This window comes from Leopardus geoffroyi, chromosome E3, assembly GCF_018350155.1.
Source record: "Leopardus geoffroyi isolate Oge1 chromosome E3, O.geoffroyi_Oge1_pat1.0, whole genome shotgun sequence".
NCBI lineage: Eukaryota > Metazoa > Chordata > Mammalia > Carnivora > Felidae > Leopardus > Leopardus geoffroyi.
The window spans coordinates 19734636-19762095 of record NC_059340.1 but is presented as its reverse complement, the minus strand read 5'-3'; the positions used below and the strand labels follow the sequence as shown (position 1 = coordinate 19762095).

The 27460-nt window shown below is 53.4% G+C and overlaps 1 protein-coding gene across 7 annotated transcripts in view; it reads right to left on the bottom strand.

Annotated features, from left to right (window-relative positions):
• The window catches only part of GSG1L (GSG1 like), a 203993-nt gene that overhangs the window by 61177 nt on the left and 115356 nt on the right, over positions 1-27460 (bottom strand). For 5 of the 7 annotated variants that reach the window (XM_045460204.1, XM_045460196.1, XM_045460197.1 and 2 more), the window contains exon 3: positions 14453-14605. The exons of the other annotated variants lie outside the window; for them this stretch is intronic. In XM_045460204.1, coding sequence (XP_045316160.1) covers positions 14453-14605 — 153 coding nt within the window. The remainder of the gene's footprint in view (positions 1-14452; positions 14606-27460) is intronic. 7 annotated transcript variants of the gene reach the window in all.

The window sequence follows — 27460 nt, the reverse complement described above, 5'->3', positions numbered from 1 at the left end:
TCTCATTCCTTTTTTATGGCCGAGTAATATTCCATTGTGTATATACACCACATCTCTATCCACTCATCTATGGCTGGACACTTGGGCTGCCTCCATTTCTTGGCTATCGTAAATAACGCTGCTGTGAGCATAGAGGTGCGTATATCTTTTCAAAGTAGTGGTTTTTTCTTTGTGTGAATCCCAGTAGTGGAATTTCTGGGTTATAGGGTACTTCTATTTTTAATTTTTTGAGGAACCTCCCTGCGGTTTTCCAGAGGAGCTGCACCAGCCTTCATTTGCGCCCACAGTGCATTCCCTTGTCTCCACATCCTCACCAACGCGTGTTATTTCTAGCCGTTGGTTGGTTCCTTTTTGTTGCTGAGTACTATTCCATGGTATGGATATGCCACGGTTCATTTATTTACTCCTCCACTGAAGGACATTTGGTTAGTTTCCAGCTTGGGGCTCTTACAAATGAAGCTGCTATGAACATTCATGTACAGTTTCCTGCGTGAAAAGAAGTCTTCCTTTTTCTGGGATCAATGCCCAAGAACGCAATTGCTGGGACCGTTTTTACTTTTGAGAAGGAACCGCCGAGGTATTTTCCAGAGTGGCTGTAGCGTTTCACATTCCTGCCAGCAACGTACAGGCGATCGACTTTCCTGGTAACTGGAATTTTATTTAAAAACAAAACACTACGGGGGCGCCTGGGTGGTGCAGTCGGTTAAGCGTCCGACTTCAGCCAGGTCACGATCTCGCGGTCCGTGAGTTCGAGCCCCGCGTCGGGCTCTGGGCTGATGGCTCAGAGCCTGGAGCCTGTTTCCGATTCTGTGTCTCCCTCTCTCTCTGCCCCTCCCCCGTTCATGCTCTGTCTCTCTCTGTCCCAAAAATAAATAAACGTTGAAAAAAAAAAATTAAAAAAAAAAAAACACTACAGTTCTCATGGGGGCTCAACTTTGCTGCAGTCTCGATCTCTCTGAGCAACCCCAGGACGAGGTCCTCCCCCACCCCCCATCCTTGGCAGCCTGTCGGCTGGCTACCCCCTGGCGATAAGCCCGCAGAGAGCAGGGCCGGGCCCTGCTCAGATCTGCCCCCCGGATCTAGCACACGCATGGTGCCCAGCAGTTGCTCAGTGGAAGCAAATTAAATCGCACACAACTAGTGAAGGCAGCAAAGACCCACAGCCAGCCAATCAGAGGAGGGCAGAGGCCAGCCCCGGGGTTCGCAGGGCATCGCTTAACTCCCTCTGCCAGAGGCAGCCTAACGGGAACATGCTCAACTCAGCAAGGCCCCCATCAGCAGTCAAGCTTGAACAACACGGGTTTGAACAGCACGGGTTCACTTACAACGTGGATTTTTTTTCCATAAGTACAGTACTTTAGATGTATTTTCTCTTTCTTGTGATATTCTCTTTTTTTTTAATCTTAGAAAGAGAGAGAGAGAGAGAATGAGCAGGGGAGAGGGGCAGAGAGACAGAGAGAGAGATCCAGAGAACCTTAACGTGGGGCTCAATCCCACAACCCCGGAATCATGACCCAAAGTCAAGAGTCAGATGATCAACCAACTGAGCCCCCCAGGCGCCCCACTTAGGGTATTGTTAATTGTATTTTCTTTCCCTGGTTATTTTATTGGAAGAATTAAAAAAAAAAATTTTAACATTTATTCATCTTTGAGAGACAGAGTATTTAAAAAAAAAATTTTTTTTAACGTTTATTCATTTTTGAGAGACACAGCACGAGCAGGGGAGGCGCAGAGAAAGGGAGACGCAGAATCCAAAGCAGGCTCCAGGATCTGAGCTGTCAGCACAGAGCCTAACACGGGGCTTGAACTCACGAACCATGAGATCACGACCCGAGCCGAAGTCAGATGCTCAACTGACTGAGCCCCCCCGGGCACCCCAAGAATACAGTATTAATACGTATGCCAGTGTGTATTAATCGATTCTTCATGTTGTCAGTACGGCTTCCTGTCAACAGTAGGCTATTAGTAGTTAAGTTTTGCGAGGGTTAAAAGCTATACATGGATTTTTGACCGCATGGGGAGTCAGTACTCCTAACCCCCATGTTGTTCAAGGGTCACCTGTACACGCAAAAAAAATCTAACTCTTCTTATAAAATAGCACAGATGTACATAGAATACATAAACAGATATGCGGCACACCCGTGGAGTTAAAATTTCACGGAGGAAGGGAGAATTAGGAAGAAACACTTCTAACAAGGCTCCTAGGAGAGCAGTGATGAAAACAGGGTTGAAAAACACTGCCCTGGAATCACATTCTCGCCCCTCCGCCTGTGGAGGAGGTCGCTCTGACTGGCCGAGGAGCAGAACAGGACCTTCCAAAAAGGCACTCCTGCCTATCGCACTCCCCTGATCTAGAACCTCCACTGGCTCCCACTGCCTCCAGAGGGAGGTCTGAACCGCCAAGCATGCCGTCTCTCCAGCAGCATCTCTCCCCGCACCCCCCATGCTCCAGCTCACGCCGCAGCCGCAGGTGAACTATGGATTCACCCTGTTGGGCCTCCTTGCCTTCGCACCTGCTGTTCCTTCTGCCTGAAATGCCTTTCCCTACTCTTTACCAATCTCTGTTCAAGGAATGGCCCGCTTGTCACCTCTGCGGGGGTCCCTTCACCTCTCCAAGTGCAGCAGATGACTGCGATGTTCTCCGTGCCTGTGTGGCAGCCTTTAACGCACCCGGTTGCCACTAAGCTGTGTCCTACATGTCCTAGACGGTTCCTCCAACTCGGCTCTGGGTTCCCTGGAGACAGAGGCTGCATCTCACTCACCTGCAGCATCTCACAGGCATCTCAAATTAGCCTCGAATCTGAGCTCCTGATTCCCGCCCCTATGCCCATCCCTCCTTCCTCTTCCCCAGCCTTCACCCCTCTCCCTCCCTCCCCCCCACCCCCGCCTTCATCTCCTTGCCCCTTCTCCACCCCCACCCCATCCCTCCGAAGTGCGACACCCATCAGCACCTCCTGTTGGTTCCACCTTGCAAACATATCCAGTAGCCAACCACCTGTCACACCTCCACCATTGCCGCCCTGGTCTAAGCCACCCACATCTCTCACCTGGACCATCCCAGTAGCCCTCTCACATCTTCCTTGCTTAAAACCCTCAGGGGCTCCCCACTACCCCACCATAGCAAGCCCCCACGTCTCCTGGCCCGGGATCCTCAGACAGCCACAAGCCCGCCCCACTTCCCCACCCTCACCAGCACAGTCCCCACCAGCCACTCCAGGTGGCACCTTCCCCGAACCTGCCCTGAAAACCCTTCACTGGCTTCCTCCCTGATGCCCTGGGGAGAAGACGGAGGCCCTGCCCCCTCCACCTCGGATCTCACATCCGCCTGCCCTTGCTCTCCAGGCTCCTCCCACGGCCACCTCGTCAGGGATTGTCCGCCCTGAGAACATGCGCCTGCCCGGGGCCCTCCTCCTTGCTGCCCTTCTCCCTGGAACACGCTCTCCAACCCCCTTTACCCCCTCCCCCAACTCAGCCACCCACGAACCGCCCCCATCCTTTACGCCTCAAGAGGGCGCACCCCCTTCTGGGCAAGGTCCCCTGTGACAGCCTTGGGGCTGCTTCTTCCTATCAGTGGCTCCAATACTGCTTAAATCACCGCCTCCCCCTCTAGACAAAAGCCCCCAGGACAGAGAGCCTGTGGGGTTCTCCCTGCACCTGGTCCCGGGGGAGATGCTCAAGGACTATCTGTGGAAGGAAGAAAGGGAGGGAGGGACGGACGGAAGGAGGGAGGCAAAATGAAGGAAGAATGTCTGTCTGCCTCTGTCACCCGTTACCTGACAGCGAGGGCTTTCCCACCTTTCCAACCAGCCTTGAAGGCTTAATTTGATGCGGAGCGTTTCTCCAAGTTTCTGTCTGTCCCAGGGTGAAAGACCCACCTGCGCCCAGGGGAGAGGCTGGTGGTCAGGGCCCACCTCCCCCAGCTCCCAACTGACCAGCCCTGCCCTCTGCCCCCCCAGCACCACCCGCCACCTGCAGTCACACGGAAAACGAAGCCCAGCAACGCGGAGTCAAAATACATTTGAAACTGAAGTCCCGTGGCCCCAGGAAGCAGAGAGAAGCCAAGGGGAAAGGAAGGAGCCCGGAGGCAGGAGGAAAAAGCAAACCCGAGGGAGGGGCTGGCGCTGGGGCAGGTGGCTGGGTGGTTTCTGCCTCAGGAAACACGAGGGCAAGATATGCACTCTTTTAAGGAACTAAGGATGCAGACATGGAGAATGTCCGTGCAAAGCGCCCCATAAACAGGGCAGGCAGATAGCTTATCATCCGAACCAGAGCGGCCAGGAGGCATGGTCGTCGATCCTTGGTTCGGTTAGGCATGCACCAGTGCATCCGGGCCCCTGTTCTCACCCGAGAGCCCCACCCTGTTTAACCAGCAAGTACTGAGCACGCTCCACGTGTCCACTCGCGCCACTGGCTCTTCCGTGGGTGGTTTCATCTCATCGCTCAGAATCATCCTGCCGCTGCTTTTTCACCGGCGACACAGGGGCTTGGAGAATACAGGTAACTTGCCCCAGGCTGTGCAGCGTGATGTGGCTCCACCGGGGTCGGATCCCGTGTGTCCGCTTCCAGGGTCCACGATTGCTCTGTGAGTCCAAACTGCAAACCCAAAGGCTCAAGCACCAGCAGCCCCGCTGCGGGGACTCTAGTCGCCTCTGCGGCTCTCATGCGTTCACCGAGGATGAGCTGAGAGGGCCAGGCTTTCGGGTTGCAGCAGTGAAGGAGAGAGACAAGGCCCCGCTCTCACAGAGCCCACCGTATAGGGCATGTTCCTCAGCCAGGCAGGACTTCGCCTCCCAAGGAACATTCGGCAGTGTCTGGAGACACCGTGGTTGTCGTGACTTGGGGATGGGGGTGCTACCGGGGCATCCGGCAGGCAGAGACCAAGGATGCTGCTGATCCCACCATGTCCAGGATAGCCCCTCTCATCCCACAACAAAGAATGATCTGGAATGAAACGTTGGGCCGAGGTCGAAAAATCCTGGTCTGGGGAGAAGGGAGGGGTGCCATTAGTAACCAAAAGGGTATATAAGTTCTTGTATCATTCAACAGACATCCACTGAGTGCTGAGTGCGTGAGGCAAGCTGTGAACCATGAAGAAAAACAATACAGGAGGGAATAGATAGCAAGGGGGGGGGAGGACCCCCTAAGGAGATGACCTTTGAGACGGGCCTGAAGGAGTGAGGGAGCTAGCCAGCAGCCCCGGGGTTGGGCTGGACAAGCTCAGAGTGCGGGGGAACAGCCAGGAGGGACTGAAATGCAGGAGAGGAGTTAGTTCGAGAGGAAGGCAAAGGCCACGCTTTGTAGTCAGGGGAAGGTTCTGGATCTGATTCTACAAATGTAACCTTTGATAAATACCAACCAGAAATGGCAAAAACAGATTTCGTTTAAAAAAAAAAAAAAAATCCTGAAAGTGGTCAAATTAGGCTAAGTGAGAAAAGACTTCTATATATTTTTACATCTCTAGAGGGGCTGGAACTTGATCACACGGAGAGCTGTACATTTGCTGAATATTAACCTCGGGCACACCGCGGTATGCCAACTGATCCTTAAGCAAATGGGTGTGGCTGGATAATATTTTAAGATGTTAATTTGTGTTTTTTCCCCTTGATTCCAATCCCCCTCCCCCCTCCGCCCCTTAGCTTTCCCATCATTCAGAGGCTCTGAAGTTCCTTATCCCAGAGGTTTTGCAGGAAAGGGGCAGGAAAAACCCATCTGCAAATCCTTCCGTTCCTGGCTTTCATTTCCAGAAGCCTTAATTTACTGAGATTAGGTCAGGGGCCTCTGAGTGGGGAGGTGGGAGGAGAGAAAGAGGGAGCTGTCTTCGCTCTAGTCCTCAGGACGAAAACCAGTTGGTTTCTGTTTTTGGCTGGGGCCAGGGAGGGAGACGAGGGTCTGCAGTGAGGTTCTGTCGGCTGGCACATTTAAAACGTTTTGAGTTAAGGGGCGCCTGGGTGGCTCAGTCGGTTGGGCATCCGACTTCGGCTCAGGTCATGATCTCGTGGTCTGTGAGTTCGAGCCCCGCGTCGGGCCCTGTGCTGGCAGCTCAGAGCCTGGAGCCTGTTTCAGATTCTGTGTCTCCCTCTCTCTTTCTGTCCCTCCCCCATTCATGCTCTGTCTCTCTCTGTCTCAAAAATGAATAAACGTTAAAAAAAAAAAAATTTAAAAAAAAAAAAAAACGTTTTGAGTTAAAAAGTTGAAGCTCAGGGTCACCACACGACCCAACCTTTTCTCCCCTAGGAAAGCACACGTCCCCACAAACTTTGGTACGTGGGGGGTCGTGGCCTCACAGCGGAATGCTCCCAGCTAGCCAAAAGGTGGAAACAACACACAGGGCCATCCACTCCTAAGTGGAGAGGCACGATGTGCTGTGTCTGTGCACCATGGAACGTCGTTCGGCGGCAAAAAGGAACAGAGTGCCCACACCCTGCTGCGACACGGACGAACCGTGAGGACCTCACACCGAGAGAAAGAAGCCAGTCATGAGAGACCACGTGTCGTGTAATTTCACTGATCCAGAATGTCCGGGACAGGCAGAGCGATGGAGATAGAAAGTAGACTAGTGTTGCCCCCGGCTGGGGGACTTGGAGGCAAGTAAGAAGGGTTGGTGGGTACAGGGGATTTTGGGGGGGGGTGATAAAAAGGTTTTAAGACTGGATTATGGCGATGGTTGTGGGAACCCGTTCAACCCTACTCTTCACATGGGTGCGCTTCATGATATACCAGTTGTGCCTCAATAAAGCTATTTTAGAAACAACGGAGTTAAAAATCTGATTTTCTCATAAAAAGCCAGATTTGGGCTTTCCCGGGAGGCCAGCCATATTTCTCCGTGGCAACCGTGGGCTGCTGCCGGGGTGTGCGATCCCATTTGCCACGGTCCTCGGGGTCACTGTTGTAATGCCTCCAGCTGGCTTTACCCGTTGCTGTCCCCCACACTGTCCCTGTGGGACCTGGATTCGGGACGTCTGTTCTGGAGTGATAAGAAAGTATCAGCCTCGTTCTCCCATCTCCCATCTGGCCCTAGCGACAAAGAACCCCGGGGACCAGAGGGGACGCTGTGCACAGGGCGGCAGCAGCCGCAGCCTGCGTGGACCCGTGCAGTAGTGAAGCACCTGGAACTTCCCTTACCAGCCCTGTGCCTCAGTTGCCTCAACTGTAAAATGGGGCGTAGTAACAGCACCTATCATCACAGGGTTCCACAGAGGGAATGTGTTTAATTTTTTTTTTTTTTCAACGTTTTTATTTATTTTTGGGACAGAGAGAGACAGAGCATGAATGGGGGAGGGGCAGAGAGAGAGGGAGACACAGAATCGGAAACAGGCTCCAGGCTCTGAGCCATCAGCCCAGAGCCCGATGCGGGGCTCGAACTCACGGACCGCGAGATCGTGACCTGGCTGAAGTCGGACGCTTAACCGACTGCGCCACCCAGGCGCCCCCAGAGGGAATGTGTTTAGAAGGTGCCTAGCCCACAGTAGACACTCAATAAACGGCAGCCACCGAGCCTACAATTTCCTGCCTACGATTTCAAATTCTCTGAAATTCTGAAATCCAAAAGCTTCTTTGTAACTCATTTTAGACACAGAAATCTGACTTGGCCTGAACTCATTCAGCAGGGAGGCCTGACCTGAATGGATGCGAAGCTGCTACCTTTATTTATCCCCCTAGCATGAATATTCATGGGCTTTACGCAGAAATATGAATGTGTCTGCTTACAGGGTGCTGCCCAGCACCCCCCTGCAGTGTCAGGTAATAGATGGTCTAGGTATCACGTTACCTTCCCAAATCTGGAAAGTTCTGGATTCTGGGATACTTCTGGCTGGAAGGGTTTCAGACCAGGTACTGTGATCAACCACCTCGTGGACACAGGAGGGGTGGGAACCGGGAGCTGGAGAGAGGCATCCCAGACGCTCCAGGACTCCCCACGGAAGCCCTCGGGCCAAGCAGGCCCAGCCCTCCTGCAAGTGCTTAAGGTACTTGTCCCAAATAGGAGGAGACCGTCCAGGCCCCTCCCCGCCTCAAATGTGATCGGTGCCGCCAGTCGGCCCAAACGAAACCCGGCTGCAGGCAGGCGACAACTCAGCTACGGGTACGGCTTCCAGTTGGCCCACCCAGACCCCTGTTTAATAAAGAATGTGACTGGCCTTCTTCCTCCGTTCTGAGAGGGGAACTCTAAATCCTTGGGATTGCCTGAGTAATTGGAGGGTCTTTGTTATTCACGAGTCATTGGATCACGCCTGAGGTTTTGCTAATGAATGAGAGGACTGAAGGTGGGGGCTGGGAGAGAGAGAGAGAGAGAGAGGGAGAGAGAGAGAGAGAGAGAGAGGTATCCAACCTGTGATCAGAGCATAGGGCTTTCAGCTGGCTCAATACCAATCAATCAATCATGCCCGAGCAATGAGCCCCCAGTAAACACTCAGGCCCCCAGGCTCCAGTGAGCTTCCTGGTTCACGAACAACACTGCTGGGCCACAAGGACAGTGCACTGATTCTCCCGGAATCAGGTGGGCATGGAGAGGCCCTCCCAGACCCCACCCTGAGAGTCTCTTCCTTTGGCGGCCCCGACTGCACCCTTTACAACAATACTGTGATCCTAAATATAGCGCTGCCCTGAGTTCTGTGAGCAGTGCCGGTGGACTAGCACAAGGGGATTGTGGGAACCCCGAATTCGTCAGCTGGTCAGAAATGAGGCTGGCCTGCGGTAAGGCCGCCTTGGGAGTGACTCTTAACTAGTGACGGACAGGAGCTAGCTGGCAAGTAAAACTCGCTTTCTCACTCGTTGGGTGAACAGTTCCGAGGTCCGTTCTGCACACTCAGAGGGGCCCAGCGGGACAGAACCCCAGGGGCCCACAGCAGCTCATCAACTCTCCCTTTACTGGCTTTCCTCCCTTCCTGTCTTCTTCTCCACTCTCCCGCCGAACTTCCTGGGATCACCTTCCACATAAACTCCCTGCACCCAAATCTCCATCTTAGGATCTGCTTTGAAGGAATCCAGATTAAGACCTCTGCCATTCCTGGGGCTGAGTCCTTTAGCCCCACCGCTGACCTCCTTGACGACCTCCCGGCTTGACAGGCCATTTGGATTTGCAGTCAACCTGTTCGTCTGGGCAACCACTTGTCCACCACTGCGTAATAATCCTGCTTGGTCCATGGCTAAGTCCATGCCATGGGTATGGCTAGGGACCCAGGCCTGGCTAATCAGAGTATTGCATTCTCTCGCACGGAGACTGGTTCAGGAATGAGTCTATGAACCTGTGGTCCAGTCACGATCCTCCTTGAAGTTTTGTAGGAGCTATTGGAAAGGAGCTCACTCTACCTCTGGAATCTTATGTGAGCCTGGAGCCGCTCGGGACCATTTTCTCTCCACGTGGACAAAGCCTAGCTGAGAACAAAGTCAGAAAAAAGCAGAGTTTGGAGATATAGATAGATACCTGATGACATGAACACCTGGATGCAGCCATGCCTGAAGCTCAGCCACCTTGTATTTTTCAATTACATGAATCAATAGGGTTCTATCATCACCCTCTTTTCTTTGGCAGCTAATACGATTGGGTTCTTGTCACTTGCAAGCAAAAGAATCCTTAATAATATGGAAAAACTCTTTTCTCTGACTTCGACTCTCCGCATTGTTAGACGCAAAAATGCACAAAAGTACTTGCTTCTAGGTTAGGGACAAAAGACCCGGTCTGACCAGAGCAGGGAGACTGAAGAAAGGGGGTGATTAATGTGGGATTCTTTTTTTGGCACAGACCCAAGAATTATCAAGAAACTCATCCTCAAATAATAAGTGATGGTTTATGGCAAGAAGTTACAAATCACCACGCTAAGAGAAGCTCTAAGGTCCCTAAGCCTCTGTCTGTAATTTCCACCTTGCAGGCCGTGGAGCTGCTCCCCTCTCCAATTCATACCTCGCTCTGAAAATGGCTCCTGAAACCCAATTCCAAACAGCAACCTCACCTTGGCCATTTGTTTGTTTTATTGCAAAATCTCCTTCCCTTCTTACTTAACAAAACGCTCCTTCTGGCTTCTGCACGAGCTCTGATTATCTCCCAGAATTGGTCACGTTTCTTTCTGTGCCCCCGCAGTTTTTACTAGAAGCCCACAGTTAGCTCGACTGTGCAGGGACCCTCCAAATGACTTTGTGTTTTTCCCAAGTGGATCTGTCTCATTTTTCAGAGGGACTGGGGAAAAACGGACATCTTCCAGCCTGCTCGCACACCCCTTCTGCTGAGTAAGACTCTGGTCCCTGGGGAAAGAAACAGGGAGTTCTGTCTTTCCCAGCACCTCTTGGCTGAAGTCGCAGGACTGGGCAAGGGGACACTGCTAGCTGGAGTCACCCCCCTGTGCTGGAATCGGGCTTGCTCAGTCCCGAGAGCCCGAGAAAAGCTGTGACCCACTGCAGGGTCACATCAAGACGTGCAGGGGCCCCAAGCACTTTTGTCTCCTCCATAAAGGAAATGGTAGGGGCACCTGCGTGGCTCAGTCGGTTGAGCACCCGGCTTCAGCTCAGGTCTGATCTCACGGTTCGCAGGTTCGAGGCCCACATTGGGCTCTGTGCTGACAGCTCGGGGCCAGGAGCCTGCTTCAGATTCTGTGTCTCCCTCTCTCTCTGCCCCTCCCCTGCTCACATTCTGTGTCTCTTTCTCTCTCAAGAATAAATAAACATTTAAAAAAAAAATTTTTTTTTTTAAAGAAATGGTAAAACTTGTATGTTATGACTGCAACAGTAGAAGGACAATTATGATCCGGTCTGGATTCACTCTTACAATTTCATTACTATTGCATTAATTCTTTTTTTCTCCCAATCTGAAAAGTAGTCAAAATTAAAACATTTCGGGGGGCCCTAAAAGTACTGTGAGCCCTAGGCCCTGGGCCAGTGGGCCAGCAACCACAGCCCCCACACCCAGGCCTCAGGGGCCGTCCCTGTCTGTACAACCGCCTTGTGCCAGGAACACAGCCCCGCTGGCCGGAACCTGTCACCAGCTCCTCCCTTCGCTGAAGAGCATGAACCCCTGGGCCTCGCTGTGGCGGGGCTGGTCCCTGGGGCCATGATCTGCCCCTCAGCTTATTGGAAAACAGTGGGGGCTAATCATAACGACAAGAGTCCCAGGTGCTAAGCCCTACTCGAAGCACTTTATAGGGCAGGCTCGGCTGGGGGTCCAACAGCCTAGCAGCTACGTGACTGCAGGCAAGTCGGCATTCCCATCTGCGGAACACATGCACGGTCAGACCCTCCCCTGCAAGGGCACCGTGAGGGGTAAAGATGCTAACACGTGCGGCAGGCTGAACCCCGTGCCAGTGCACGGTGGCACCTCGGCCAGCACTGGCTATTACCATTAATCATAATCACTTGGTTCATTTTAATAACTGATCATAATAATTGGGTACAGTAGGGGCTGCCCCAATTCTGCTTTCCCGTCTACCATAGAAGGTGTTGACCTTGGGCCGAAGACCCCTCGGCATAAGCTGGGCTGGCAGCATCAGAGGACTTGGTCAGGGGGCTTTGCGCACTCCTTTCCCTCCCATCAGAGCAAACCCGAAGGCCACCCCCCTCCTCCGGGCCCCTCCCCACCCCTTACGCTGTTCTCAGGGGGCTCCGGAAAGGCCAGGGGCTCCAGGGCCACGCAACCCTCTCTTGGTGTCCTGTTGCCCCCCCCCCCCCAACTTATCTTCTCCCAGGCGTGAATACAAAATCCTTTCTCTCCACCACTTGCTACTTCTGTCTTATGACGTCAGCTGGCTCACACATGCTTCTTAGTTACTGTTTTCTGAAGACTTAAAAGTCTTCTCCCTCCAGCCCGGTCACCCCTGCAGCTCGGATCCTATGAAAAGAGCACGGGGCTTTGAAGCCAGCAGGAGCTGGGTTTAATCCTGGCTCTGTAACTGACCAGCTGTGTGACCCTGGGCAAGTCAATTAACCTTCCTGAGCCCTGTATTGTTTATGTGTCTGAAATTACCGAAGACAGTCTTATTTTCTTCAGCAGTGGGCCTCTGGGGGCAGGCTTTTTGAGGGGTGAAAGCTTTGATGAGCCCTTTGAGGCAGGGGAAGGAGCCCCCACCTCCTACCCCAAGAGAGGTCTGCTTGAAGACTTGGGGATGGCTGCCTTGGGCCGCCCACCCGCTTTTGTTCTGTGCCTGGAATGAGCAGGTTGAGGGGGAGGGCTGGGTGCCCGGGATAAGGGGACTCTTCGATGCTTGCAGTGGGGAGAGGAAAGAAAAAGTGAAGCCGCTAACGAGAGAGAGGAGACTAGACGCCCCACAGCACATCACACTCCACCTGCTCAGATCGGATCCATCACCCCCACTACCTGCTTTTTCCACCTTCCCCATCTTGGGGGTCCGGGCCCATCCCGTCCCCGCCCAGATGCCAGCCACGGGACACAAGATCAGGGGCTCTGGCCATCTGGACCTCTAGGTCCCTCCTGAGAATAGCGTCTCCGGATACACAAAACAAAATACGTGGGATTATAAGGCAAACCCCTTACATGGAAATCTAGTTAGCGAAACATTCAAACAAGTTCGTGGCATGGGAATATATGTGCTTCTTCGTTAACGCGCGAGGTTAACAAGATGCAGCAGAAGCTCTGGCATTATCACACTTTTGAATGAAAGCATTTCAGGGTATCTGCCCCAACGACAGCGCGATAGGAAAAATATAGATGATTATGGGTGACTATGTCATAGCTACTGCCCCCTACAGGGTTTTGTTGCCTCCACTCACATTTGAAGGACAGCCTAAGTGTCCGGACTTTGTGGATTCCAAACTAGGCAGCTGACCTGGGTTCTCTGTCTTCCGGGCCCACCCGGCTCTCCTGACGTCGCCTCCTAGCTGGAGGGTGTGTGTGCCCGCATCCCGCGTTCCCACTGCCCCCGCACCCGGGTGGGGCCTCATCTTTTCTCACCTCCGGGCCGGTCTCCTCACCTCCACCCTTGCTCTGCTCTGTCCACGCCGCAGCCCGAACCCTCACCCCCAAATGCAAACCTGACCGTTATCCCCCTCTGCTCTGGATTCTCAGCGCGGTCAGCTACATGGTAACATCTAAGGATCACTGCAAAGCACCAAGACCCTCAACCAGCTGTCCGATTTCATCTGTCAATTGTGCTCTCCCTACTCTGCCTTCCTGTCATTCTGAACTACTCAAGGTTTCCAGAATATGCCACCCTTGTCCATGCTGTTCCCTCTATCTGCACTGTCTTCCCCAAGCTGTCCGTCAAGCAAACTCTTCGGTTTTTTTCCAAGTCTCATGCCCCACCCCGCCCATCCCCACTCCACCCCCAAACAGGACACACAGGTCCAGAATCGTCCGCGGCCCAAGAGCTAGGAACCAAAACCGACCCTTGGCGATGACGATCACTCTATTTCTCTTTTCTTTCTTTTGCTGTGATGGTCAGATTTCCACATCCTGAGAACGCCAAGTCACGCGTGTTTTCATCTGCGGAGCGTGCTGTAATCTCTTGGATGCAGCTCTCAATCTTTGAGGGACCCCTCTGTTGTACACACATACTTCAGTTAGGGGGAGATTATGTCCCTTACCAAAAGGTGCCTCGTTTCGGTTTCATTAAATAGAGGCTTCTTCCAACGCATGAAGAATAGGATTAGATTTATAGAAATTCAATTTACACTTGGCTTTTTAGGAACAGATGTCTGGCACAGCCAAGCCACCACTCTATCTGTCAGGCTGCCTGAAGTTATGGTTTGGAGGCTCCTTTTACTCCTTTCTGGCACATTCCCTGCTTAACCCCTCGTGACCTGGATCTGCTGAACCAACTCTGGGCTCCTGGCCACCTAATCCAACGGCCTTTTCTTGGAGTCTTCTGTCTCCGGCTCCCTGAGTCATAATGTCCTGACCGTCCTGTTCCCCCTAAAGCCCCCAAAACCCCTGGCTCTGTGGCCTTTACGCACCATCTCTGCCCACCCCACACTAGTAGCTGAGCTTCTAGATGTGTTTGCTCCCCTCCAGCTTCCACACATTTGTCTCAAAGGCAAATAAGCCAAAGTAGATGAGTGATGTGCGGGCCACCCCAAAACGGGCCCCCCCCTTCATGTCTCTATGGAAGAAAACATCATCCACTCATTCCAATACACCACCTCCCTGTGCCCTGTCCCACAAATACAGTCCGTCCCGAGGGCGTGGGGTGGTCATCCCTGAAATACACGTCAGGCTAACCCACCTCTCTCTCCCACACCTGTTAAACTCCACGGGCTCTGGAACGGTCCCTCCGTTAGGAAAGCCCCAGTCCTTATTGTTAGCACGGTACCTGGCACACGATATTCAACAACCACTGAATGAGTACGCGAGCGCGCAAATCCCATTTTAAAACCGTAACGCGGAGGCTCAGAGCAGCGGAGTGATGGGCGCAAGGTCACCCGGTGACTCGGCCCGGGGGCGGCTCCAGCACCCACGTTCCGCTCTGCCGGAGGTCCAGGGTTAGGCCCCACCGCCAGAGGCCCTCCGCCTTACCGGACAGCACCGTGAAGACAGCTGCGAAGGCGTTGAGCTTGAGCCCGTCGATGACATTGCTGGAGTGGAAGAGCTCGAGACACATGAGGCTGAAGCCGACCACCAGCAGGAGGATGTACAGCACCTCGGACACCACCGACAGCCACAGGACCCCTGCACAACAGAGGCAGAGCGGCCGTGAGACGAGGGACGCCGCAGGGTGACCCTGCCCCATGTACCTTCCACACCACGCCCCGCGGCGGGGGTCCGGATTGTTGGAGCAAGGGCCGCAGTTCCAGGGTGGGTCCCCGTGACACAGCTGATCACGGCCTCCCGTCCTCCGCACCCGGCCTGGCGCAGGTGCCCAAACCTAAGTTGGTGGAGGCCAGCGCCCCCTCCCCCACCCCGGTGACGCTCACTGGAGGGCAGTGGCGTGCGACCCCTCTGTGGGCCCGTTCTGACGGGAGGGAGGAACCTGCGTCCCGGTCACACTTTCTCTTCGCACCTGGTAGATGGCTGCGCCAGGGAGCCACCTGATGGCCAGGAGGGTACCCGCCTTAAGATGAAGCTGCCGCTGTAGTTGCTGAGCAGTGGTGACACCACCGGGCCAATCACCAGCCCCGAGGGCTTCCCCACCGTCGAAGCTTTCGGGGCCAAGTTCTCTGTCACCCGCAGCTAGGAGCGCACCCCTACATTTCTATCGGCCCTGTACCCTACTCCACTTTTTTTTCTAGAAACTGCTACTCCTGTGGCCACAGCTTCAACCTCGTGACTCTCCCCAGGACCCGCGGTGTCCTAAAGCGGCCCGGTCTTCCTGGGCAGAGCCGATTGGTCGGGTTCGATCACGTGGCCTAGAATTGGCCAATCAAAGTCCTGCCCTGTAGCAATCCGTGCGCTCGGAAGCACCGAAGTAGACGGCGAGGGGTTCAAATCGGGGTGTGAGCCTTTTTTTTTTAAGTTGATTTATTTAAGTAATCTTATTTATTTTTAATGTTTATTTACTTTTGAGAGCGAGACAAAGCCGAACAGGGCAGGGGCAGAGAGAGAGAGAGGGGGGGAGACACAGAATGTGAAGCAGGCTCCAGGCTCTGAGCTGTCAGCACAGAGCCCCGCGTGGGGCTCAAACCCATGAACCATGAGATCCTGACCTGAGCCCAAATCGGTGGCTCGATTGACTGAGCCACCCAGATGCCCCAGTCATTTTACTTGTTTAAGAAAAAAAAAAAAGATCAAAGTGGGGCTTGAACTCACGGGGGGGGGGGGGGGGGGGGTTCGCAAGCTCTTCCAATTGCGCCAGCCAGGCGCCCTGAGAACCTGAGCCTTATGACAGCGTGAGTGCCTGGTTCCAGCTCTTCCTGAACGCCGGCTGCCCCTCTATGATTTCAGTGGTTTGGCTGTTCAAATGTTTGCATTCCCTGAGCCGCCACAGCTCCCTTTCCCCCCCAGTTTTTTCCAAAATTCGGTTGTCATCATTTGCCCCCTAGTTTAGGGGGCATTCTCTGTTTTTCCCACTTTATCCCTCCCTTCTGACTACAATTCTTTCACTGGGGAGTCCCTTTCTTCTCTCAGTCTGTGCAATTCAATTGCAGCTGGCTCCATGATTGGGCACACGACTCCTGTGTAGCCAGTCAGAGCTTCATAACCCCTATGACTCTAGTCATTGGTTCCGGAGTGAACCTCTCTATGCCTCAGTTTCTTTACCTATACAACAAAGATAAAAATAACGCCTATTTCACACTACTGTCATGCTGTGAGGATGCATTTGCACAGCAATGAAAAGAGCTTGTGCTTAGCGTCTAGTGAGGGCTCAATTTGTGCGATAGTATCATTGTTGTATGGGCGGAACATGTCCCCGCCATGATCCCCTGGAAATGGAGCCCAGGAGTGCTTGAGGGAGGTCGAGGCAGGAGATAGAGTCAAGAGGGAGAAATACAATTGTGGGAGCAGATATCATTTCTGAGCAAAAGGGTGGGCAGTGGAAAATGTAACACCTCACATGACTTACCTTCCAAACCACACTAATCAGTGAGCGAGGCCCCACTTTACAGAAGGGACTATGGACAAAGCCTGGCCAGTCAGAGATGGACATATGACCCAAGTCAGTTCAATGAGAGTCAGCCGCTGGACTTTTGCCGGACCTATTGGTGGAGAAAATTCCTTTCTACTGGGTTTGAGCCTGGGGGAGTGGAAGGATGAAACTGACTGAGTCACCAAGTGGCAAGGGCCTTCCTGAGAGCAGAGACAATGCCAAGGAAGGCAAAGCTGAGATAGAGGAAGATTGTGTCCTATGACGTTGTTTGAGCCCCTGGATCCAGCCGTGCCTGAAGCATCCCATCATTTGTTCTTTCAATCACATGAACCAATGAATTCCTTGTCTTTGCCTAAGCTAGTTTGAGGTGGAATTTCTATCACTTACAACAAAGCATCCTGATCTTCACCTTTTCTGTTCTCCAAACCTGTCAAACATGTCCTTCCTACATCTCAGCCTTTATAAGATTGTTCCTTCCACTGGGAATGTCCTAAGGACATCCAATATGTACTGTTTAGTGAATGAAGCAAACAAACAGAAAATTCTCGGTCCTTATCTGCTCCCTGACAAAGAATCCAGATTCTGAAACACCCACTATCATTCCTAGCACAACGGGCTTTGAGAGCTGTGGAGAAATTCTTTTTTTCTCCCCCCCCCCCCCTTTTTTCTTTGGCTACAAAAATATCACATCTCCTGGGCAATCCCTTGGATTTCTGTAAGAGAATAATGTGCTCCTGGCAGCCTGGATGTTGTTAAAACACCCCCTGGCTTGGCACACGCATAGTCTCCGAGGCCTTTCTCTGGCCCGAGGCCCACCGAGGCAGCAGGGAGGAAGGCAGGAGATGTGGGGCGAGCCTCACCTCGCCAGGAGGGCGGCAGCTCCCGCGGAGGCCTGGCCTCCCTCCCAGCAGCCTTCACCTCCAGCTGCTGTTGGCCTGGTGGCTTGAGGAGGCCGCCCCTCACCACCGTGCTGCTTACTGACTCAGTGCCTCTCCCGAAGCACCCCTACTCTCCCGGGGGGTGGTGGGTTGCTCTCATCTTTGCCCTCGTGGGCCCCAGGCCAGGCTTCCACCCCACTCCACCCCCTACCCCCGCCTCCCTTCCCAACAGTATCCAGCTGTGCTCTGTCAGATAGGCTGAGAGGTAAGGTTGGTGTCAGGGGCTGAGATGCTTAGAAAATAAGTAAGTTTAACCATGGAGAACCAGGCACTAGCATCCCCAAAGCCTGGCTAGGGTTACTTAGGCTTCTTACTCTCTCCAGATTGATTTCCCTGCCCTGCCTCCCCCAGTTTCCCTACCACTCTCCCCCGGGGCATTTCCTTTATAAACGCCTTGAACGTGAATCCTCACCTCGGTGTCTGCTTCTAGGAAATCTGATCTCAGATACTAGCATTCACATGTGTTCTTCCCCCCATCCTCCTAAAACCTGACGAGGTAGTTTGAGCCTGATACTGTTTGAGCCCCTGGATCCAGCTGTGCCTGAAGCATCCCATCATTTGTTCTTTCAATCACGTGAACCAATGAATTCCTTGTCTTTGCCTAAGCTAGTTTGAGGTGGAATTTCTATCACTTACAACAAGGAGTCCTGATCTTCACCTTTTCTGTTCTCCAAACCTGTCAAACATGTCCTTCGCACATCTCTGCCTTTATAAGATTGTTCCCTCCACTGGGGATGTCCTAAGGACATCCAATGTATACTGTTTAGTGAATGAAGCAAACAAACAGAAAATTCTCAGAAAATTCTCATCTTTTACAGAGGAGTAAACTTAGGTTCGGAGGGACTAAGCAACTAGTCTACACAGCCAGATAGTGGTACAGTCTGGGTTCAAACCCAGGCCTCTCTGACTCCAGGATTCATCATGGCTATAAGCTGGAAGGCTAGAGTAGCCACCTTGAAATCATATCATTCCCTGCTCTTGGGCTGGTCAGAGGGGCCCGTCTGGGTCTGAGAGCACAGGGTTCCCTGGCCATGGCTCTTATCTACACGTTCTCCAGCATCCCAAACAATTCCTGAGCCAGAGTTCTTGCAAGGGGGTGGCCACTGAGTGGGATGGGGGAGAGAGTGGATTTCAGTCCTCAGCGATCCTGAGGCCAGCTGGCCACCAGATGTCGGGGGAAGGAGGTCTCAAGGAAGAGCAGATACGTCTTGAGGATGCCAGAAGCCAGGCCGTGGAAGGTGGGCTTGGCCCATGCTGCTGAGGCAAGTGGGGACCTAAGGGTCTTAGCAAGGAGAGGACACCTGTCAGGAGGCCCTCTCTAGAAGGATGGGGGGGGGGGTCTGCCATGGCAACCTTAGGGGTGAGGACAAGTGGAAAACCTGATAACTCCTGAGGCACGGGCTCTGTGGGCTCTGACCATGGTGGGGCCACGTGTCCCGCCTGGGCAGCTGAGCAGATGGGATGCTTTTCACGGAGAATGAGGTAACGCTAAAGCAGGCAGACAATGAGGTTCCACATCCACTGCAGGACCTCCAACGGGATGTCCAGGGGGTAGCTGGAGCTCAGGCGGAGGGGTGCGGACCTTGGCAAATCATGGGTACGCAATAAATGTCTACTCTGATTGCCAAAGAGACGGTAGCCCGAGAGCGGTTGACATGCTCGTGCAAAGTACGTCGAGCAAGAGAGAAAAGGGGAGGAGGTTGATCCACGGGAACATGAATACTCAAGGGGAGGGGCAGGGCAGAGAGCCGTGAAGGCGACAAACACCATGGGAGCCCAGCGGCCCCTGCCACCTGCCAGCACGCGGACCACTCTGCTCCAGTGCCTATCCACCCTCCAACCGTCACGCGCCTGCTGGACTAGGGGGTTGACATCCCCGTCCTCCCCCAGCTGCAACCCCCCAACGGATGCCTGATGTGAGCTGCTAAGTACCCCAAGTGAGTTAACACTGGGGGGTGCCATCTCCACGCCTGTGTTTCCCCCCAGGGGAGAGGTGGCGTTACACTAACCACAACACTGAATTGTCTGAGTCAAAAAGTGAAAAAGCTATTCACTTCTCTGCTATTTTTATAAATCCTATCACCTCGATCAAAAGAGCCTCTGTTTGGTGCTAATGTGTCCTTAACACCTTTCTACCCCTTGTTAATTATTTAAAACTGGGAGAGGGCTCACAGAATCTTCAGCAGGTCCCAGGCAGACTTGAAGGACATTTTGACAATCTCCTTCAGCCCCGCTCCTCTCCCGCCCTCCCCCAGCCACTGCTCTCCGCCCTTCTGTGCCCGGCTCTGGGCCTCAGGGGCCTGACTCCTTGGGACTGCACCCCCAGACTCCCCAGCCCTCTGGCTGAGCAGTGAGGAGCACCAGCTAGAAATCAGAGGGTGGGAGGAGGAAGGTCTGATTGTTTTCTCTCTGCCCTGCTCCCTGCCTGGAGCCCCTTCTCTGGCAGAGGCTCCATCCCAAGTTTGTGGGATCCAAGCATCTGCGGCTTTCACACTGTTCCCACCCTTTCTCCTCCCCCCGCCAAGGCTGGAGCTAACAGCTCCCCTCTGTTGCCAGCTTTTGGGGGCCTCAGATGCTCTTAGCCCTTCCCGTGCCTCTATGTGGACTTTTTCATTAAAGCGCCTTCGTTTGAACCATCTGGGGGATTCCGATTCCTGCAGGGGCCCTCCCTTACACATCGCGTTTTGTGGCAAAGGGTCCAATTAGAGCAGCGATCTAAGCCAGCATTCCCCAACCCGCAGCAGGCACACAGGAACAGGGGATGCTAACCCTTGGGCCTCCAGACCCATGTATGTTGTAACGAGCTCTCCAGGTGACGCTGACGCACCCTCAAGCGTAAGCACCACTGATCCAAAGTTCCCTTCCGAATGTTTGTACAAGAAAGCGAGTCGACTTCAGAAAAAGACAGAGCCCATGCCAGCCGGCAGATGTTGGCGTCTGGCACACAGAGATAGAGAGAAGGTAGAACTCGAATGACAAAACATTGGGACCGCCACACAGGGCCTGGCTGGCGATCGGTGCTCGTCACGACTCGTGTTACGGAGGCACACGCGTGTGACTAAAGGAAGTCAGAAAGGACAGTGGGCGGGCAGCCTCTGGCCGGGACGGTGGGGTCTTGCCTTGGTGACGCCCGGAAAGCCTCAGTGATCACACAGATGATCGTGTCGGGTCTCTGAAACTTGGCACGCAAGGCTCGATTTGCAGCTGAGAACCGGTGACCTCCCGGGGCAGAAGAAATGAAATGGCTTCTCGTCAGGTACAGGGCCCGTGGGGTGACAGCTGATCCCGTTAGCTGCACTTTCTGCCTTTTTAAAAAAACAGCTTCATAACATCAACCCTGACCCTCCACTGATGGAATTGATGGGTTTGCAAGAACAAATTCCCTTTCGCCCCAGTCCCTCCCTTGCCAAGATAGTGTCCAGGGCCCGTCTGGCTGAGTGGGAAATCACGGGTGGGAACCATGTGTTGCATCTACAGCCTTGGCCAGAGGCCTCATCCGACTCTGTCCCTCGGTTTCCTCATTTGAGACATGGGCATAACAGGCTTGTCCTGAGCATGAAGTGAGACACTATCTATAAATCGCGCAAGCCTGACACTTGGGAAGTATTCAAAAGAGCTAAGTGTTACCGTCGCTTCCCGCTAAGTATAATTATGGGCCATTAGAATAATAATAAGTGGGGGCGGGGCAACAAGTGTGAAGATCACGGCCTGGGGCTGGGCCACCGGGGTTGATCCCCGGCTCTGCCAGGCACTGCCTGGGACGCTTGGGCAAGTGACGTGCTCCCCCCCCCGCCCCGGACCGGTTTTCTCGCTGGAAAATCGGGGATAGATATAGCACCCAGTTTGCAGGCAAAGTGAGGACAAAGCGAGTAAATTGATGAGCAAAGTGCTTAGGGCAGTGCCTGGCGCACAGCAGGTGTTATATAAGCGTGAGCTGTTACTATTATTGTCATCGTCATTGTTAGTCCCGTAGGATGTGACCAAGGAGTAGGCAGCCTAGAACCGGCACATCTCAGTCACTGGACAAATAAAACCCTTCTGGGGAGCAGAGGGGAATTGTTGCAAAATCAGATGAAATCCCAAGGCACCACGGCATTTCAAGAGAAAACATCCCCCCCCCCTCCCCAAATCCATCAGTCTAATATGTCAAATCAATAAGGTATGGCGCAGTGGCTGCTGGCTCCGGGCTCGGCGACACGCCCCCTGAGACCCAGCATGTGAAATCGTGTAAATGACGCAGGCCAGGACCTCTGAGGCTGCAAACGGCTTCATGACAGCTGCTGTTTGCGACATGTCAATACGCTCAGGCTCGGGGATGCTCAGGGGCTGGGAGGAGAAGGCCAGAGGCCTCGGGACAGACTCCAGGGGTCGCTGAGCCCTCCATCTGCAGATGAGAAGTTAGCCCAGTGAGGACTTAGGACATGCCCATGGCACAAAGCAGGCTGAGGGCAGATTGGGGGCAGCGGTGGTGGTGGTGGTGGCGGGGTGGGGGGGCGGGGAGCTTCCACCTGCCAGGCTGCTTGCTGTTGTGAGACTGGGAAGCAGGGTGACCCTCTGAGAGGTGCAGGGAATGAGGTTTGGGGGAGGGGCCTGGAAAGGGGCTTCCCCGAAGAAGAGCGGCCAAAAGACCACAGGAAGGTGACTGCACCGCGGGTCAGCAGCCCTGAGTTCCAGCCGGCGCCGTGGGGCCTTCCGAAGGTGCCTCTGCGGGCCTCAGTTTCCCTCCCGGTGAAACAAGTGGATGCTCCAACAAGCTGCCAACAGGCCGAATCCAGCCCACAAAAATGTCTTGTTTGGCCCACACAGTATTTTAAAAATATCTGAATTCATTATCAACATTTAAAAATAGGAGCCTTCACATAAAATTTCACCCAGGTTTCTGGATTCGCTTGCAAGACGGGTGGGTACAGCCGCGCCGGACCCGCATCCTCATACAAGGGCTGCGGGGCTGAGCTGGGGCTGCTCCCCCTCAAACAGGACACGTACTTCTGAGTCAGCACAGACCCTCCGCAGTGCCCATCACCGTTGGCTCCCGTCTAGCTCTCTTGAGCCTTTGAGTTTACAGCCCCCTGTGCAACAAGGTCTAAAGCCATTTCTGTCCCTGACGCTCTGCAGCGAAGCAACATTTTAAGACCCTGCATGGTCCTCGCTGATATATCTCCATGTAGGAGTGAACTATCCAGCAAAGCCTCAGCTGTCCCCTTGCTCAGGGACAGGGGAAGTTCCAGCAAATACCACGCCACCCCACACATGAAGGTGCCAATTTTCAAAGAGTTAGATTAAAAGGAGAGACAATTCAGCTCTAAAAATATGCCCACATTGTTACAAGGGACTCAAGAGCACAGATCTGAGAGCTGTTCCCGAGAGTCATCTTGTCCGCCCCAGCCCACATCCTTTCCACGAAGGCCTGAGAAGGCTAGTGAGTTGCCAGAGTCACGACACTGGGAATCTTCCTTCGATGAGTCAGACAGAACCTTTCAGGTTTGGACCGGAGGTCATGGTGACCATCCTCAGTGGCCGCTCTCAGAAGGCGTGCAAAAATGTTGGGTGACACAGAGTTTGGGAAGAGAATGCCATTCAAATGCCAACCGGGGTGATGCTCTGGAAACACGGAGCCTGGGGGGGGGGGGGCGCGGAGACTGTTTTCTGCATCACCATCTTTTCTAGAGCCATCCTTTTCTAAAGCCTCGCTAGCCTACCAGCAGCAGCTGCAGCCCCCGGGAGCCTGTGATAAATGAGGATTCTCAGACCCCACCCAGACCTACTGACTCAAGGTGTGTGCATTTTCACCAGATCCGCAGCCGTCCAAGTGTGAGGAAGGCACTGCTCTAGAAGACGAAGTTCAAAAAAAAAAAAAAGATGAAGTTCAAATGCGCCAACACGGAATTCAGTGCCCTTGACGCGTGGGTCCTAATCAGCCCCTCCCACCTCTAACCCCTCAGCCCGGCTGCCTGCTGAACATTCCACACCCTCCTGTGCCTCAGGCATGGGCCCCGGCCCTCAAAGTGCTGTCCTCTCCTGGGGTCAGCTGAATAATGGCCTGCAAAGATACCCACATCCTAATTTCCCCAACCTGTGACTATGTTATCTTACACGGACAGACGGGACTTTGCAGATGTGATTATGATCTTGAGATGGGGACATTAGCCTGGATTGATTTTGGCCTCCCTAAGGTTCATTTGGAATTCTGACCTCCAGTCATTAGGTTTGTGCTAATTTGTCACACAACAGCAATGAGAAACTAATACACCTTCTTTCTTCATATAAGGTCACCTCCTCCAAGAAGCCTTCCCTGACCACCCCAGCCTCTGCTGTGGCCCCCAGACAGACCTCTGCAAAGAAGGCAATCTCTCCACCACTTCCAGGTAGATGCCTTGCTAGGGGGGGAAGGAGCCTGGACTTGAGGGTCCAAAAAGCCTGGATTTGAGCTTGGGCATTTATCTAATCTCCCTGAGCCTCAGTCTCTTTGGCTAAAAAATGGAATCAATGCTACCACCAATCGTAACACGTTTTCTGGACAAGTTCAATGAGACCATGGCTGCAAAGCCTCCTGGTCTGGTTTCTGGTACCCCGTAGGTCCTCAGTAAGTGTGGGTGTATCAGGCTGACAAGCTGGGCCCAGAGAAATGAGCCCTTCTCCTCCGAGCTCACAAGTGGACAAATTATCACTGGAAGGGTTTCTGACAATGCCTTGTTGCCCCCAGAGTTCTGCAAGGCTCTAGTCCCCGTCAATTTAAAAATGACTCTGGCAGACATGCCCTTTAGAAACTGCTCTGTTGGAATCCAGGGACGGTCACTGAGCATTTGAGATGTGTCATGCTGACCTTGGCCTTCAGCATCAGACTGCAATGAGTTTTCTTTCTCTTTAGAGTCCAGGAGCCGGCCTTGAAAATAAGGTCTGACCCACATGGGCTGGGGCCTGGGGAGGAGGCTGGTAGGGGGAATGTCGTGGGTAAAGCTTGGAAGGCCGAGGTTGGGGTCTGGCCCCCAGCCCCACGCTGGCCCCCCATCGTCTTGGGCAAATGTTCTCACCTCTCTGGGCCTCCCCTTCTCCCCAAACGGGGCTGCCGTGCAGGCAAAGGAAGTGGAACAGGTTAAGTCAGAAGTTGCAGACTGGCCTAAAAACAAGTTTCTGAGATTTTGTTGTTTTTTTGGGGGAGGGGGTTGTTGTTGTTTTCTCTCTCTCTGTCTGCCTCTGTGTGTCTCTTCCTCTCTTGGTATACGAGGTATTTTTTTTTTTAATTTTGAATTAGATGCCACCATTTAAAAATGGGAACACCGGGGCGCCTGGGTGGCTCAGTCGGTTAAGCGTCCGACTTCGGCTCAGGTCATGATCTCATGGCTCGCGAGTTCGAGTCCCACGTCGGGGGCTCTGTGCTGACAGCTCAGAGCCTGGAGCCTGCTTCGGATTCTGTGTCTCCCTCTCTCTCTGCCCCTCCCCTGCTCATGCTCTGTCTCTGTCTCAAAAATAAATAAAAACATTAAAAAAAAAAAAAAAAGAACACCTCTGTGGACATAAAGTGGGGCTGGTCCCTGCGGAGGGGAGGAAAGAAGAGAAACACTTCTCTGCTGTGGGATGGTGATGTGCCCAGGGCTTAAGGCATGGCCTGGGAGCCAGACCACCCAGGCAAGCCCCAGCTGTGCTGCTGACTTGCTGTGTGACCTTGGGCAAGTTACTTCACCTCTCTGAGCCGCAGTCTCCCCAGTGGCCTCAGAGAGTGGTTGTGAGAATCAAACGGGGCATGGAAAGAGGCATAACCAAGGCTTAGCTCATGGCGGGCCCCAATGCACGCTAGCTGTCCCCATTCAACAGATGAGAACACTGAGGCTTGGAAAGCAGCGGAAAAAAACTCATCTGGCTCAAGCCTGACAAAGCCAGGCTGAGCGGGTGGTGGGGAGATACTATCAACTGGATTATCTGGATTCATTATTTGCCCAGGACCCCAAGATGACGTGTGCTCTAGCCCTTTGTCCTTGCCTCCTTGTGGCCCCCTTGCTGAATCCGGGGTCCACTATGGCCGTGGGGGCATCCGACTTGCCCTCCATGATCCTGACCTCTAGAAAAAGTGTCCCTTCTCCCTTAACTCACGTGAAAAGTAGCACTCACTGCAGCAGACACATTTCCTAAACCCAGACTCTGTGTCAGGTACTATGGGGGATGCAGAGGAGAGCAGGACTCGGGTCCGGCCCTCCGGGAACCCCAAACGTAACCTGAGGGGTGAGACACAACCAATAATGACCATCTTATACATCCCCCAGACAATGCCAAGCGCCGTGCTGGGCCCTTGGCACATAGAAACTCATTTCATCCCCGCAACACCTTATGACCTAGGTGCCATTATTACCTCCAAGTTATGGAGGGGAAACCGAGGCACACAGAGGTTAATTGCCCAGCCCAGGTGATGGAGCTGGGAGTCAGAGCTCAGCCAGCCTGGCTCCCCACTCCCTGTTCAACAAGCCCAGCTGGCCTCAAAGTCCTACGCGCCAGTGGAAGAAAGGGCACGGGCTGGTGCCCCTGGGTGGCCTGGCTGGTTCCTTCCAACGAGCATTCGAGATAGGTGCTATCTTCCAGGTAAGGACACGGAGGCACAGAGGAGGAAAGCAATTTGCCCAAGGTCCCTCGGCATTGGCAAAGGGAGTCAGGAGGGGCATCCGGCTCTGCCTGGGCCCCCACCCCCCCCCCAGCTCTCTGCAGGCGTTCTGCACCTTTTCTGGGCCGCGGACCCCTATGGCATCTGACAAAACCTAAGGACTCTTTCTCTGAATAACATTTTTAAATGCACAAAACAAACACACACAGAATTGCAAAGCAAGCTAATTATTTTGAGACGGAGGTATCAGGACAAGTTTTTAAAAAGTCAGATGTAGGATATTAACCTACGCGCCTCTTTATTAATGCATGAAATAACAAGATCTAATAACTCCCACGACTTCAAAGCAGCGAGGAGAAAGGGGTCTTTTCAAGATCTCTACACGCCCTGTAATGTGTTGTGAAAATTCTGTGACTCCAGCTGGCGACAAAGCCCCAGGTGTGGCTAGGAGGGAAACGCAGGCTGCCAGTTAGAGGCTGGGAGAGAAGAGACGTAGGATTTTGCTACCCGAACTCTTGCGGCCCCTTGAGTTCCGTCTGCTGACCCCTTGGTTAATTTCCACGTGAAGACCCTGAACCTGAAGCAGTGGTTCTCAAATCTGTTACGTGCTGGTTAAAATGCACATCCCCAGGCTGCCCACCCCCTGCCCCTCCCCTCCCCCAGTAGCTGATGCCGCAGATGAGAGCAGAGTCTGGGATCCACCCGTTGAACAAGGGGCTCCCGGTCGCTCTGCTGCCTGAGCCATACTCGGTGAAAGTTTTACTTCTTCCTTCCCAATTCGGATGCCTTTTATTTTCTTTCTTTTTCTTGTCTGATTGCTGTGGCTAGGACTTCAGTACTGCGCAGAATAAGTCTCTCCCTTGTTGTAATCTTCTGGAGATTCCCCACTGCACTTTAAATAAATGCCAACTTCCTGCCCGGCTTTCAAGGCCCTACCAGGTTATCAAGCCACTGCACACCCTTTGAGGTCTCCTTACCCACCAGACTCCAGCCACCTCAGGGCCTTTGCACTTGCTGTGCCCTCTGTCCAGAATGCTCATTCCCCAGCATTGCTTGGTTGACTGCTTCCCAGCTCAGATGTCACTGACCGCTCCATCTAAAGTAGCCACCACCAACATACACACCACTTTCTACCCTTTCCCGTTTTACTTTTCATTATTTGAAATGGTCTTATCCGTCAGTTTACTTATGTGTGGTCTGCTCCCCCCCTCCGTAATGAGAGCCCACTGCGGGCAGAGATTTCGTCTGGCACGTCCAGTGCTGTCTCTGAGAGCAGGAGGCACTCAGTAAGTATTTGTTAAGCCAATGAATAAAGAAATGACAGTGGTGCCTGGGTGGCTCAGCTGGTTAAGCGGCCGACTTCGGCTCAGGTCAGGATCTCGTGGTTCCTGAGTTCAAGCCCCGCGTGGGGCTCCGTGCGGACAGCTCGGAGCCCGGAGCCCACTTCGGACTCTGTGTCTCCCTCTCTCTCT